The sequence below is a fragment of the Polyodon spathula genome, chromosome 12, assembly GCF_017654505.1.
Source record: "Polyodon spathula isolate WHYD16114869_AA chromosome 12, ASM1765450v1, whole genome shotgun sequence".
Classification (NCBI taxonomy): Eukaryota; Metazoa; Chordata; class Actinopteri; order Acipenseriformes; family Polyodontidae; genus Polyodon; species Polyodon spathula.
In genome coordinates, this window is record NC_054545.1 from 4,514,196 (window position 1) to 4,530,011 (window position 15,816).

The following is a 15,816-nucleotide window of genomic DNA, read 5'->3' on the forward strand; positions in this document are numbered from 1 at the left end:
CATAATCTGCCATTTCTGATATCGACAATTCTATTACTGATATTAGTAATGTTTTCTTGATATCAAAAGTAGATTTTTTTTATATCAACAATTCTAAATAATATTTTTATATCAAAACTAGAATTGTTGATATCAAAAACAGAATTGTCAGAATCAAAGGCTTGCCAAAAGTAATGCTTCCTGTGTACTGTAGGTAATGTAACATGAATATACAAAGAATGTTCCGTTCAAATACACTCCTCATTCAGTAAACCAGTAACCGAAGTGATGGTGCACACTGTGTAAAATACCTTCTGCTGAAACTAGCAGGTGCATGGTCATAATATTACTGTGGGGTTCACAATGGTGACACATAATCAGGACAAAAGTACTTACTCTATGCTAGTCCAATGTATTATGCATACTTTTTAACTTCCTGGTTTGAATTTGTGGCCAAACAAATGTGGACAACTCTGTGCAAGACCAGGTCTTTATTCCAAGTAGATTCTTAATCGTTTCATTGACCCAATCTAGCCAGGACAGAAAGCAGTGGATTGTCTCATTAGACCTGCCTGTGGTGGGGATCAGCCCTCCAGGACTGTAGTTGCCCACGCCTATGGGATTATCCAACAAGTCTGAGGCAGGTAAAACAATAGATAAATCATAATAACCAACAGCAGATTTAGCATGGACCTGATTGCTCAACATTGCTGGCACTTGATCATTTTAAAACCAGGACTGATTTGGATTTAACCCCAGTCCTCAAGTGCCCCCACCCAAAACCAGGTTTTTCTTTCAACAACAACCAGTGCACATAAGATAGCGCTTGCAGACTGTCTCTGAGACTATAAACAGTCGTGGTTTATCACCAGGGGAGGGATACCATCTGAATGCCAGAAGTAGGCCTTCATAGTCAGTGGTTACATGTATACAGAGTCAGTTATTAGACTGGTGCTGTCCCTAGGCTAAGAAGGTCCGGTGGAATGACTTTTTTGCTTTATGAGGTTGTCAACATTTGATAGAAATGGCCTTCCACTTACACCATCTGGTGGTCATTGGGAGGTCACCTTGAGTCCTACCCTAAATAAAACAAACTGTATTTGATAATAATAATAATAATAATAATAAGAAGAAGAAGAAGAAGAAGAAGAAGAAGAAGAAGAAGAAGAAGAAGAAGAAGAAGAAGAAGAAGAAGAAAAAATTAAAATTATTTATTATTATTATTATTATTATTATTATTATTATTATTATTATTATTATTATTAAGAGGGAGATATTTTTTTACTTAGGGATCTCAATTTTTTTCGAAAGCTTTGGTTTGAAGGCCCTCCTGGCAGACTTACAAACTGTCATGTCAAATACTTTTACCATGCCCCTCAGATTTAGATTTGATCTGATATAAACTGAAATGCTGAATCTTAAACAACAACAAAAAATAAAAACAAAAATGAAATCTTGACTGAAACTAGCCGTTAATCATTTTTGGAGGTTTGGGTAGTGTCGTATAAGACCTCCCCAGCAGAGGGCACTGCTAAAAATTACTTTCGTTAAAAGCTTACCAAATCCTTCCCACAGAACACTAGGGTAATTCCTGCAGCAGGCAGTGACCTTCCTGAATCGGTTGCTGGTGTTAGCAGCAGAGTACAGATCCCACACACAAGGTGAGTAAATAGAAACATCACTGTTTCTCCTGTCAAATACTTATTACATGGCAGTCTTTATATGTAATGTATTGGTATAGCAAGAGCTGTTAAATTTGAAATAAAACGTTTTGTTTAGATAATACACAATACCGTATTGGGTTCTAGGCCTAGCCTATAGCTAACTTGAACTTTACTGAGAGCAGTCACAGGTACATTTTTCGCCGACAAATGACATACAAATATATTGTGCAACGACCTTTGCATTTCATTTGAAAATTGCTCTTTGTGAAATGCTAAGATTGTTTTTGAAACGCATTGGGTCACCTATGTAAATGCTTAAATAAGAATGTTCACTAAACATGTCAAGTGTTGTTTGATCATGCTTCAGTATGTTAAAACTAAGAGAGCATGCTATATGATTTACAAAAAATTAGAAAGCCTACCTAAATCTGTTGGGAAAATGTACAGTGCGATTGACAGTCGACAGCACCGCAAACCTCTTTTTTTTTGCCATCAACACACCTCCCTGAGCAGCGCGTCCTTGAAGGAAGATAATTTACACTTCAGGGATTTCAGAGAACAAGTGGTAATGACATCCAAGTCCACCTACATAAAGGTTTATGTTACTTGCTTGTAGAAAGCTACACACAAACATTGTTAAATTGTCTTATTTTTGTTAGGACTTGTTTTCAGTAACGTCAAAAGATGTGTTATTTTCTGAACTGAAGGCTGCTGCTGTCTTGCAAAGTCTAATACAAAGGCAGTACTTGCTTGTCAAGACACATTCAAATGCTGTGACTGAACCTATTAGAACTCATATAACCCAGAACTGTGTTCTGTGCTTTTTAAAGTGATGTATTGTTTTGTGTTTTTTTTCATTCTTTTTTGTAATTGCAGATGGCAGGCCGTGCTTTTGCAACGTGGTGGTCCAAGATGAGGCCATACTACACTCAAGCATACCAAGAGATGTGGGTTGGCGTGGGCATTATGACATACCTGTACTACAAAGTGTCATACGGTGGTAAGTCTGATTGCTCACTCTCAGTTTGGGCATGTTAAAAATTAAGGCATACATGCAGAAAGTCAGGCCAATGTAAAACTGTACTATATTTTGAACACATGAAATGTTCATTTTGAGCTGTTGGCCTAACCCTAATTAAGAACTGATTTAAATCTTGAGCTGGGTATTCAAATTCTCTCGCTTGGCCCGTCACTGAAAAGCCTGGCCTATCTTTCTGCACCTGTGCTGATTTTTAAGCTGGGTTCTGAAAGACGCCTTCCCAAGAAGGGTTTGGGACACCACATACAGTTCTATATTCTACACAGATAGTCTTATGTCCTAGTGAATTGGGATGGGAATCAGGTTCACAATACACACTGGCAAACCTCTTTTTCACACAAATCACTTTTTCCAGAAATCTGTGAAAGCATATTTATCATGAGGCGGTTCTGAATTCTTATATAAACACTTTAATGTATATAAACTTTTGTTATTTAGATCGCTGCAGAGCTATATTGAGCTCTTGCAAATACAAAACCACCCAAAACAGCAGACCAGTAAACTAAGCTTGTCTCTGGCCATGTGAAAGTTGTTATATTTTCTGTAGATTCATTTTTTAGAATTATCGTTCTGTAATATGAATTGTTAATTCTTTCTATTTTAGGAAAGAAAGCTGTGAAAGACAGTAAGTATTTTTAATTTGCTAAACAGTTCCCTTCATTAAACCCTTCTTTTCCTAGTGGTTTGTATGTAAATGTAGGTTGTTCTCACCCTCCCTTTCTTTCCAAATTGATATTATTCCATTATTGATTTAATTCATTTGAATAGCATGCATCCATTTTTCAAAAGCAGATACTTTTATACATACCCTGTATACCCTGTACAGGAATTTTCCTATAGAGTGATTTAAACCAGTACATTTAAGATGTTAAATATATTCAAAGTATTTCTTTTCAAATAAATATGTAAACTTGGTATTACTGTTCATACATTACTTTATGGCGCACAAATTGAATCCCCTCCCTTTTTATTGCAGAGTCCTCAGGACATCATTAATTTAAGAAGCTTGCTTGGACATTGGCCCCCCATGATTATTTGTCCCCTTTCTGAATAGTCACCACCTGTATGTACTGTACCTGTCTGTACTTTGGAAACAATAAAATGGACTGTCAGATGTTGGAGTTGGTTCATTGCATAAAGCAGCATGTCAAGTCAAATTCATTGCATAAATGTGTCTTTGATGCCATCTTTGTAAAAATACTTATTTTACCATTGATGTCAGCTATTGTGTATTTATGTACCTGTGAAGATCCTTGGGGGCTGCAATATAAACTTGAGTTACATTTTCCATGTTTTCTGTAATTTATTTATTTTGTAAATCTGATACTGCTAATATCTTATCAACTAATGGCTTTAGCACCTCTGTCTGCGGGAGGCCAAACTTCACGACGACATGTCCCTTACCCTGGCACACAGATTAAGGTTTAGAGTTGTACCTCTTTCTGAGATCCTTCTGCAGTTCTTCCAAACGCAATGCAACAGTTGTGCTATACAATACCATATTATTGCCATTTTAAATGGTTATCATACTGTTACTGTTAATGACTCGTGTAAGAGAAGAATGTAGCCAATGCATCACACCAATGCAGTGAAATGTTGGCATAGTTCATGGGTGCCACTTACTAGTACTGTGGAAAAAGGGCCAATGCAGAAGTTCTGTTTGATTGCTGTGCTATTCCTGGCATTTAAAGAAAACTGGGAGCAATAAAGACAAACTTAAAATGTTGGGTTATATATTAACAATATGTTAAATGTGGAAGGAATGTGTAAGACTAGTGTTAATAATATATGTGGACATGAGTCATTTCAGCAAACAGGAGAGCACAACAGGATGCAAATGTCCCTTGCACAAACAAACTTTGAAAATACATGGGGGGGGGGGGGGATACAGAGGAAAGTTAAGTGACCCCTTTGCAACTTTAATCGCTGTGCTTCAGTAGCATGATTGTATTTTCAAAAGCAGACATTTAATTCTAAGACACATTCAAGAAATGTGATAGAAATTAAACATGTAGAATATATGCATATGTAATCCGTGTGCCATTGGCATTCATTGGGATTCCAAACCTTATTATAAGTCGTGATAAATCGACAAGGACAGTTTGGGTAAGCAAGTGTGATGATGAATAGTCTAGAATGGAATCCTTGACTTGGATTTTGTTCACACTGCAGGCTCTTATCTCCTGGTACAGTTAGCGCTGTAATTCTCGCATTATACACCAAGGTGGCAGTAAAGTACATGTATTATAGTAACTGCGTCTAAAATAGATGACACGTTTAAATATCATATACTGTAGTGTATATAATAAACAAATCAGCTAGTACCATATAAATATAATCACCATGTGTTTGATTTATTGAAACCGGTAATAAACACGTTGTCCAAAACGTGATAACAACTACTCCTAGCGCAGACAATTAACACCTAGTATGGGCTCAGTCTGATCAAATGCATGTGGATATAACTAAGTACTTGAGATCGATTAACAAGTGAGCCACCTAGTACTGATGCTCCTGATTTTAAAAATCGCTGCACCTAACCCCTCTGTTGCTTCGCGAATGACCTGATTTGGGGGAAACTGGGTTGGTGTATCTTTCAAACTGCACATTCCTGGCATTCCGCGTCAACGTGTGACGTCACTGAGAACCATTGTCAAGCGCTACGCTTCCTTGTTACCTGCGCTGGACCAATTAAACCTGTCTGTAATAACGGCGGACCGTTTCTGTAAATATGTAGATGTAGTCACTGTAGTGTAAATGCGAGCTGTAAGGAAAACAAACCCAAAATACAAGCGGATATTACGGTGCTGTAATTTTACTAGTCACCACTCCCACGGCTAGGACTGCTAGCGTCACTAGTCTACCTGCCGCAACAACAATCACATCACACTAGAAGAATCTGCATTTAAATTAAAATAGGTGTTTGTGTTGAAGGTGCGAGTAGCTGGTTACCAATAATCGAAGCCTTCCTTTCGGCGGGGGACGGAAGATGAGAATGCCGTGACTGAGGCTGTTGTAATATTTCATATCTGATGTTTTGGGTTTGGCTTGTAATAATATTTCGAGCGTGCTTGTGAGAGAGCGGAGCTGGGGGCCCAGCCCCTTTCAACAGGGGGAAAATAACAGAGAAGTGCCCGATTGACTGTGAGCAGTGGGTTTCTTCTTGCGCCCTGATAGTATTACACAACCCGGTGTTTTTAGAGGACGCCCCGTTCTCCTACTAAAGTACAATCACAGAACAAACCAGACAACAAGGTCAGCGATTAAGAAGTGTGATTCGACTGGAAAAGCAGCTTTAACGGGCTAGTTAGTGTAAGTGATCACGCCTTACCCTTTGTGTGTGTGTGAAGTACGAGTCCTCGGGAATACATCACGCTGAGAGATACTGTAATCGCCGTTCACAAAACCCGCAAGTGTCTTTGTTGTGGAGCCTGCGTGTTTGTTTGTTTTTAACCTGTGTGGTGTACGAGCCCTGACCCAGTTTGGCCTAGAGAGAAGAGGCAAGCTTTATTAAATCTTGCACATCGTTGTTCTGTTTAAGAGGCCTGCTGCAGCAGTGAACCGGGTATCCCACACCTCCCCGGTGAAGCTGAACAGGTCCGAAGAAGAATAAAGCCTTTCTGGAAGACATTTTCTGATGTCGGATTTCCTCTGAAACGGTTCCAGATATGATACCGGTAAGCCAGTTTATAATGTACAATACTATACAGTAACTCAGAGTATTATTAGCATACATTTAATCTAATCCCTTACACTCCCGCTATGTGTTTTTTGTATTGTTGGATTTAAACTTCAAATCTCTCGGATATCGATAAAAAAATATCTATTTATCTGTCTATCTCTATCTATCTATATATTGGGAATCTAAAGGTTCTGTATACAGGTATACATACTGTGTGGTATTATAATGTCTTGCGTTGCATAAAACTAGTATAATATGCATTCTGTAGAATATTAAAGTATTGCTATTTGTAACACACACACACACACACATATATATATATATATATATATATATATATATATATATATATTTATATATATATAAATTTTAAGAGTGTAAAATGTAACTGTCTGGATAAGAATTCTTCTCCACTACAGACAGTAAGAAAAGGGTCTGTGAGTTGTCTCTAAACTTGTACTAAATTGAGACTTGGAATTATAAATATAAAACCAAGCAAACCAACCCAAAATAAAGTAATTGTATATAAAATCCCCTGTTATTTGAGTAGTCTATATTTTGTGTATATTTCCACAGCTACCATTGCAGTGTTTTGATAATTAACAGCATTTTAGGGTCATTATGGAATGGACATGTTTTATTATTATTATTTATACAGCAATATATGCAAAAAATCACATGACTGCTAAAGTCTCTAAGCCCTGTAAATTGTAGTTTATGTTCTACTGAATAGGCTTTGACAGGGGAGGGGGCACTTAAAAACGAATGAACTGGAATGTCACAATTTGAATGACCACAGGACAGGCTATTCACTGAAGTGTGGCTAACCAACAGGAAACTGTGAACCACATGGGTGTCCCAAATACTTCAAGGTTTTAACTTGTTATAAACGTTGCAATAGATATTACTACTGTTGTGAAAAATATATATATAATATATAAACATTATATTGGAAACTCAAAACTTGCTAAACCTGGCCTGCCCGATTTGTTTTTATAGTCAAAGAGAATGATAGTTTAACAAGTAATACATTTACTTTGTTGATCGATTATTGAATTTCGTTTTGCAATGTGAAATCATAGAAACCAAATGCCCAGTAAACTTGGTTCAGGTTAATACTGTATGGATAACTGGCACATTTACATTTCTTTTTGTAACTATACTTCATTTGGTATTATATGTTATGAGCACTATGTGTTTACCAGCATGCTGAATCTCTGTGCATACAGCTCTAGCAATATTTGTCCCGTACAATTTCTACACATTTTCCTTCATGCGGTACAGCAGCTGGAGCAGGGATGCAGTCCTGCTGCAATGACAATCAGGCTTTTTGTCTTGGTTGTGGAATGTGTGTTTTAATCCTTTACTGGCCCACACCTCTGTTTGTTAACCTAGCTTGATAACAAACCAAACCGGTTCATTTTTTCTGCCAGCCTTTACCTGTCAGTTCTTTACATTTAGCTGTGATGAATGTTTTTAAATCAAAGAGACCAACAATGACCTCCTCTATTTTAGAATATGCATTGCTGAACTTCCCTCTACTCGCAGTTGGTGGATATCGCTGTACTGAGAAATTCTTTCAAAACAGAGACGCAGTTTGGGCCACTGCAGATTTTTTTTTTTTTTTTTTCCCTCTAGCTAATTTTCATCTCTTGGCACCATTTTTTTTTTTTTTTTTTAAACCGCAGACTGCAATTTGGACAGTTTTCAGTAATGAGACACTAGTAAACAAACTCAAATTTTATGATATTATGTTTACAAATATTGTGTCATTTTCAATCAAACACATTGATTGCACTCTGGTGTTTATTGTTTATACAAGTACAGAAACATTTACAAGTGTGTTGATCAGGGATTGATTGAGGAAATTAAACGTTTAGTTTTTCTGTTTTAAAAAAAAAAAAAAAAAGGTATTTCATATACCAGACGATTGGGCGCTGTGGCACCTTTTAATCATGTCCTCCGCAAAGGAAGTGAAAACCACTATCCTGGCTGCTTTAGCAAAGCTAGATCTAGCTGTATCTGGACAGTGCCTGCCAATCGGAGCATAATGATTAGGTAAAATTTTTTGATGAAGTTGGCTTGAATCTATATGTTATTTAGTAATACGTCTGTTTGTGTTTGTTTTCTACATGTTTCTATAGTTTTAGCATAGTTTTGCTTTGCATGCTTTAGCATGCTTTGCAGTTTTCTTGTCAGAAAACATTGTCTCTTGGCAGTTCTTGTATATGGACACAACACTCCTCCTTCTCGAACCTTGCTTGCCACGATGAGTATTAGAAATAAAGCATTGATATTTCCAGCCTTATTAATATAGCACCTAAATGAGAGGTGTAATTATTTGTAACCATGGCAAAACTACAGGGGGTTGAGGCATTCATAATTCTGCACGAGCTGCTGTTGAGTTAGTTTACTTTTCAAGCAATTTAAAAAACAATTGTTGACTATTCATGTTCAGGTCTGTTATTTAAACAGTAGTTTGTTTGTGTTTTGGTGAATCAGTCAGCTGCCTTTTAAGACAAATTTATGGTTTGTTGTGAACAGTCTTGCTAATCCACGGTCCCACAGAAATTAGATAAATGCTTTGAAAATAGATAAATATTTCTTCACATAAAGGGGCACTTGCAGATTATTTATAAATCTCTCGTATAGCATGAGCTGGACCACTTCACAGTATTACTGACAACATCTACAAATGTGAAAATAGACAAGCAGACACCTCCATACAGTATACAGGATGATACTCAATAAAGAAGGTCCTTACAGTAGCAAGTTTCATCACAATTTTAGTAGTTCTGTCAAGATGCAAAGTAAAAATCTAAAGTGACATAGACATATGATATGTAGCCCCCATCAGGGATAAAACCGCTTGACTAGCCTTTTTTTTTTTTTTTTTTTTTTGCACATATACAGTAGTTTGGTTTATAGAATTTGGCTTGCTATATAGTACAGTTAAATGCAATGCAGCCAGCAACACATTGCAAGGGCCAGGGTGGAAGTTGGGACTGAATACTGTATATTGCTCTTTTACAAATTAAGTCTGAAATCCAGATCACAAAGTAAAGTCTGTCTCACTGTAGTGCACAAACCACCATGCAGTTGGTACACTTTGTCACAGCTGGCAGTCATATGATCAGAAGAGCCCTGGTAGCTTGAATGCTCATGGAAGCTAAATTGACTTCTGGCCCAGAGAAGCTGGTGCCGACAGGTTAAGGTTAAAGTACATTGCAGGGTCAGTCAGCATTGTTGCTGTGTGTTTTGGCACTGCACCTAAGTCACTACTAAATACTAAATTCCATGAAAAATATGTCTTCAGGAAAGTAAAAATGAAGATCATTAGGAATTTGCCGGAGGTATCGTGCATCTAGTCAGGGTTGTGTGGATGGATGGTATTGGGCCATTTTGTAGACTTTGATCATAAGACAGGAATCTTAAAGCCCTGGGGTTGTTCTTCAACATGAGTGGATGTCTGAGTTTTCCACCTGTTGCCCTGGATCTAAGCAGATATGCACAAAAGGACAGATTTGTTTTCTTGATTCATCGTTTACCCATGGAAGCTTCATTTTAAAGTGTTTGATCCCATTGTTTCAGGAACATGAAGAATTTGTGTTAATTAACTCGACTGAATTATTATTTTTTTAAATGCCTCAGAAGAAATAGAAACTAGGGCCCTTATTCATAAAGCATGTTTAATTCTTAGACGCCTATTAAAAATAATGAGTGCAATCCAAGCACTGGCAAACATTAATCTGAAATGAAGCTAGGAAGTGAGCTGTGAACTTCGAGTGTGATTGAGTGTCTACACCCAAATCCTTTTTGGTTCAAAGCACTGAACTGCCAACAGGTACCTGGCAGCAAGGCTGGGTCCAGTATAAAGTGAATAAACTAGAAGACAATCGAGAGGGTTTCTGCTGTACCTTTCACAAAGATTGTGATTCTTTAGTATTTGACTAACTTAATCTTATCAAAGTACTCAACAGTAAAAGCATGTGTACGGCTTCTTGGCTGATTGTAACAATTGCAAAAAGAACCTTGAAAAATAAAGTACAGGGAGCAGAGTTCTTGACTGACCCATGTGGTTGCGCATATTTTACTGCGTGTGTTAAACTTTCATTTCATGTTTTCAGTACAATTATAAAGAAAAATGCTGGCCACTTATTTTAGTACTGTAATCCTGGAGTTTTATGTGTACTTTTTAAAAGTGAAGAGTCAAACTAACAATATGTTCTGGGTGTTAATCATCTATTAAAACAGCTTTTTCAAGTGAAACTTTACAAAAACATATTACATTAGATTTCTATGCTGTCTGTTTTGATTTCTGAAACACCAACCAGAAAAACAACATATTTGAAGTCGATGATCAAATTCACATCATCTTAATTTACATGCAATTGCAATAATACCATCCAGAAGGAGTGATCAAATGTATGTTAGCTTATAGGAGATAAATATCAAGGTAGCAATGAATTTGAAGCCAAAGACTTACAGTTTAGAGGCTGTGTGCATTTCAGTGCTATACTTTAATCTGGCATTTAATCTGTTGAAATGACATCTTTTTCCATCAACCCCCTTCACTGGAGGGTTTTTAAATTCGGTTTACATTTTGTATGCTCTTATGGTCCATATAATATAGCACATTGTGCTTTTTGCTGAAACGGCATTAGTACCGTTGCTTGCTGCTTTACTGTGTAACTGTATCGCTTGTAATGTGACCGATTTGTACTGTGCCACGATCGCTTGGAAATGTGTCTGACATGTTGAAGGTTACACTGTGCTGTCAGATCAGGTAAGAGAGGTGCACTGGCAGCAGGATTTCATTCCTCTCCTTGCTGTATCCTCGGTGTTCTGTACAGTGCATGCATCGCATACTCCAGAAGTGTGAGTGAACCTGACCCTTTAATATAGATTGGATCTTTTGCAGTGTCGGAAGCCAAGCGACTCGCCTGATTAACAGATAAGATGTACAGTATTTGTGATATGTTGCATGTTCTCAGCAATTTATTCTCATCAGGTTCAGGGTTTTTTTTTTTTTTTTTTTTTTTTTTTTTTTTTTACATATTTCTTATTCAAAAAACATGATCAGGATTGTAACTGTTTATTTACTTGTCCTGCTTCTGTAGATAATGGACATTGGCTTGCATCCATTTCCTGGCAGGCGCTCTCTGTCGTCTGTCAGCTGCTTTAGGTGAGGTGATGATGAGAAAAAATGCCGTTTTGAAAACAGTTTTGGTTAGGAACAATCTTAAGAGTCCATGTATTGCTAATATGATTGGTAAGTCACAAGACCAAAGCTTCAGATGTGGAAATACAGGACTGTAGAAAGTTGTGTTCACAGATCCAACCTTTGAATGCAGTGTATGTCTCATTCCAGCTATGTGAAAGGAAAACAATAATGACACTTTGTCCTGGGGACTTACTGTCCTGTATAACGGGTCTCTCTGAACAAGCCAGTAACGTTAAGACAATGACTTGCTGAGAATATATTATTATTCTTCAAAAGATAAAAAAAAAAAGATATATAGGGCTAAATTATTTTATTTTTTATATTGGGGGTCATCTTTTCCTTGATGGTCCCAGCAAAACATTCCAGGCCGTCTTTGAAAAAATGGATGATCTGCCCTCACTTGATTTATCATATCATCTGGTTGTCCCAACTGTGCCTGTCTTTTTTCATTAGGTACATCTTATCAGTGTGCTAGTCATTAGTGTGTCTGGGGATTCTCATTCCAACGCAGCCCACTGACGTATTCAAATTGGCAAGAAGTGATTTGACTCGATAGCTCCACAAACAGAAGAAACTGCTCTCTGAAAGAATACTGTGCAAGTTTGCTTGCTTGCTCTGCAGTTCCTTTTTCTGTGGCTTAATGAAGAAGTTTTTCACGATGGTCATACAGAGTCTAATTAGTCATGACAAATCCTGTTTAGTGCAAAAAGTTGGGCAGAAGCCATATGTAAAGAAAAAAGAGGAATTAAAACCAAGGAAACCATTCAAATGGAAGAAGGTGAGGTTTTTATATATAATTTGCATCCCTTGACAGGAATTTTATTTTGGTGTATTAGTGCTTGTTTTACAATTCTCTATGTTACTGGAACTCATTAATGTATGCTTTAGGTAATATTAATAAATTGTCGATAATACTTGTAATGGATTAGAATGGGGTGATACAGAATTTGCATGGTTGCGGAACCTGTAATTGTGAATCAGAATCACATTTCACTGCATGAGGTATTACTGTACCAAGACATTTATTGTAAGCCACTTGGTCTATTTCTTTGACACACTTCTGCTGTGCTGCTGTTGCTCGGAGAAAGTAGACCTTTTTATTAAAGGAGATCCAGAGTCCTTTACTTTTTAGGATCAGATATTTCTAAATAAGCACTGGAATAAATGGGCTGTGATTCACTTACTTTAATCCAAGGTCTGAGGGCCACATCTGGATTCTTGTTATTTTTAGATATTACATTATTTGGTGTCTTCGAAAGTGCTGCTTTAGTCTTGGTATCTGATTGGATTAAGGGATTGCATACTCTTCTATTGATTTTTTTTTGTCTTTCTATGCAGGACTAGATTGATTGGCTCAGCAAGTAAAATTTACTGAGCAGGTTTGCAACTCAAAAGATTTTGGACTTGCACACATAAATCTGCAGAAGTATTTCACTTTAAACTCGGCACTGTCTGCTTTATACGGTAGATGGAAAGTCTTCTGTTCAGTTGCGTGTCCAAAGCGTTTTATTAGAAATGTCCAGCTGATTGCCTGCAGTATCTCTTTGTCATTCTTTTCCTATCTCCACTGGGGGTTGATCCATCATCCCAAAAACATCATGTCTAGCAACAATAATAAATGATGAGACTCCATTTTCAGCAAGTGCTTTAGCGATATGTGGGGTGGGGAAAAAAAGGAAGGTGCAGAACATAATTGGTTGGAAAAGGGACCTTTTCATTTTCAAAATCACTGTATCTTGAAGATTATTTTAAAATGGGTGAAAAATCAGTGGTGACTTTGTTTTGGCACCCAGCTGTTGTTGCCTTCACAATGGAATAAGGGTAGGTAGTGACTACCTTCTTGAAGCTCCGTTTCAGGCAAATATATCTGTCCGATAACATCTTGTAGTCATAAGATATTATCTACAAAATATCAACATTTGCAGTTATGAACTACAGCTGTGTTATTGCTCCAGTCTTCTTGAAAATGTACAGTATGATGTACCCATGAAGCTGCCATGTCTTGGCTTCATCGTGATGCAGTTACTTTTAGAGAGAGAAATGAAGCCTTTTCAAACCGCGTTCTATGAGATGAATGGCTATGTGATAAACAAGAGAAGTCAAAGAAATCTGAAAATTATAATGGATTTCATTTTAATCTCAAGCCTAGAATCCTACTCTAGTCCCCAAAATGTATGTTGTGTTTTTTTTTTTTTTTGTGTTTAAGGTTGCTTTTGCTAGAATAGTTGAGCTACAATGTGAGCTACAATAGTTAATAGTTAAGGGAAATCGGGGATCGGTATGAATTAATAATAAACAAAGCAAGCTTAAAATTGCGATCTGTTGTAACATTTGTTTGCCAAAAGATTTTTTTTTTTCAAATCCGTGTTTGCAGTTACGGACAGTCTTTGGTAAACCAGCAGGAGTTCCAGTCCCTCTGTTTAATAACACTGGGTTATTGTTAATGAGCTGATTAAAGGTGCTAGTCTACTCTGTACTGTAACTGTCTTTTCTGTATATGTGATGCTTGCTACAGTATTAGAAAATCTCCATTGATAGGATTATAGGGATTATCCTGCTTTTCCACAGGCTACAGAAACCTCCCACGAACTAGATTTTGTGAGCAGAGCCTGTGGGCGTATGTTCTCCAAATCCCTCTTTACACAGGTGTACATTCTTTTAGTCAGATTATTACTTTGACCTGATAAATTGAAGGCAAAGGAATGGATGTCCAGTTGCATTTTGATATTCAGTGCTCCCTCGCTATAGGCTCTAATATAACGCTCCTACAGCATGCAATATGCAATATTTCTACAGTAAATACAGTACCGTGTTCAAACTGTAAACAACTTCTCATTCTAACTTCTGTTTCTGTCTCTCCCTTTTGATACAGTATCTGTACTGAAGAAAAGCTGCGCTGGCACTTTATAACACAGACATCTTATTTAGCATTCGTTTCATAACTAAATAAATATTCGGCCTATTACGTAGTTATCTTTCCTAATGTATTTCCTTTTTTTTCCTGCAAGAGAAGCTGCGGCTCTCTCTGGGAGACTAATCTGGGGCGAACCCATTCCCTCTCCTGATCCGCTCTCCTCCTCGCACTTGGTTTGCTTGTCTGTCGCTTCCAACTGAACTCCTGACTGCCGTTAGCCAGGCTGTTTATAGTTTAAAAACTGCTAATTTAAAATGATCATGAGTGGGAATGTTACCTTATATTTTTTACCAAAAAAAAAAAAAAAAAAAAAAGCGTTGATTGCATGGTGTGCGTGGTTAATTCACACTGTTGCTTTTTTGCTTCACTGTATGTGTACTGCGATGCCTCCCCCGTTTATAACGTTGTTCGGTTATAACACTAATTTTTGTCATCTCCCCCCCACCCCCGGCGTTATAGCAAGAGAGCACTGTACTTCATAATTGAGAGGAAGTTTAATTTTTAGTGTTTAAGGAAGCATCTACAAGATGAATGAAGTGTTCTGTGGCTGTTTGCACTTTTTATCTGCTATTGAAAGATTGTCGTAATGGGCAAAAACTTGATACAGTAGGTTTACCTTGTATAAGGGCATTTAAAATCCTTTCTGTTGAAGAGCTGATTTTGCCTGATGTCTGCAAAAAAAAAAACTTCAAACAGAAGTTCAAATTGAAGCAGTCAATGCAAACAGATAGACGGCTTTACTCTGCAGTCTAAAGTATGATGAATGTTTTTTTTATTTACTTTCCCTTAGTTTTGTGTCTTAAGTTTATCCTCCTAAAGTTACAAAGGAATAAACAGGTTGAAAGGGTATTGTTATTGACTAGGGGTAAGGCAGCGATCTACTGTAAATATCTGAAATAAAAGCAAATTCTTCTTTTGTGCGTTGGTGCTTTAGTCCTCTGCTGTGCCTGGGATCTCAAGTCTACCCTGAAGAAGTGGCAATTTTCCGGCTCGCTAGTGAGCTAGACAGGGGCCAGCCTCTTTAATAATGGAGTCAGTGAGGTCAGTGCTTGCCCTTGGTGGAGAGTTTATACACAGGATGATTTTTTAAAGTCAGTTTACAATTCTGCAGTGCTGCAGAGCAGTGAGATTTGGCTGGTGGGGGGCAGGAAGTGCCACCAAGAGCCCTGTGGCTGACTGCCTGTGAGTTGCAGTAACTGCTTAATATGGGAACAGATTCTCTTGAAAGGGGTTGAGATCAGTAGAATATACATGGACTCGCAGCACCTAAAGAAGACCTTGACTGCCAGCTCAGATAGCCTTCGTGGCAATGTT

At 37.4% G+C, this 15,816-nt stretch overlaps 1 protein-coding gene across 12 annotated transcripts in view; it reads left to right on the plus strand.

Annotated features, from left to right (window-relative positions):
• The first annotated feature begins 5,396 nt into the window (after nucleotides 1-5,396).
• LOC121324044 (apoptosis-stimulating of p53 protein 1-like) overlaps nucleotides 5,397-15,816 on the plus strand; it is a 40,154-nt gene continuing 29,734 nt past the window's right edge. For 7 of the 12 annotated variants that reach the window (XM_041265440.1, XM_041265448.1, XM_041265449.1 and 4 more), the window contains exon 1: nucleotides 12,171-12,366. In XM_041265440.1, coding sequence (XP_041121374.1) covers nucleotides 12,229-12,366 — 138 coding nt within the window. In that variant the 5' untranslated portion in view covers nucleotides 12,171-12,228. Of the gene's footprint in view, nucleotides 6,360-12,170; nucleotides 12,367-15,816 lie in introns of those variants that run through there. The other 5 variants (XM_041265444.1, XM_041265451.1, XM_041265456.1 and 2 more) reach the window with 3 other exon arrangements.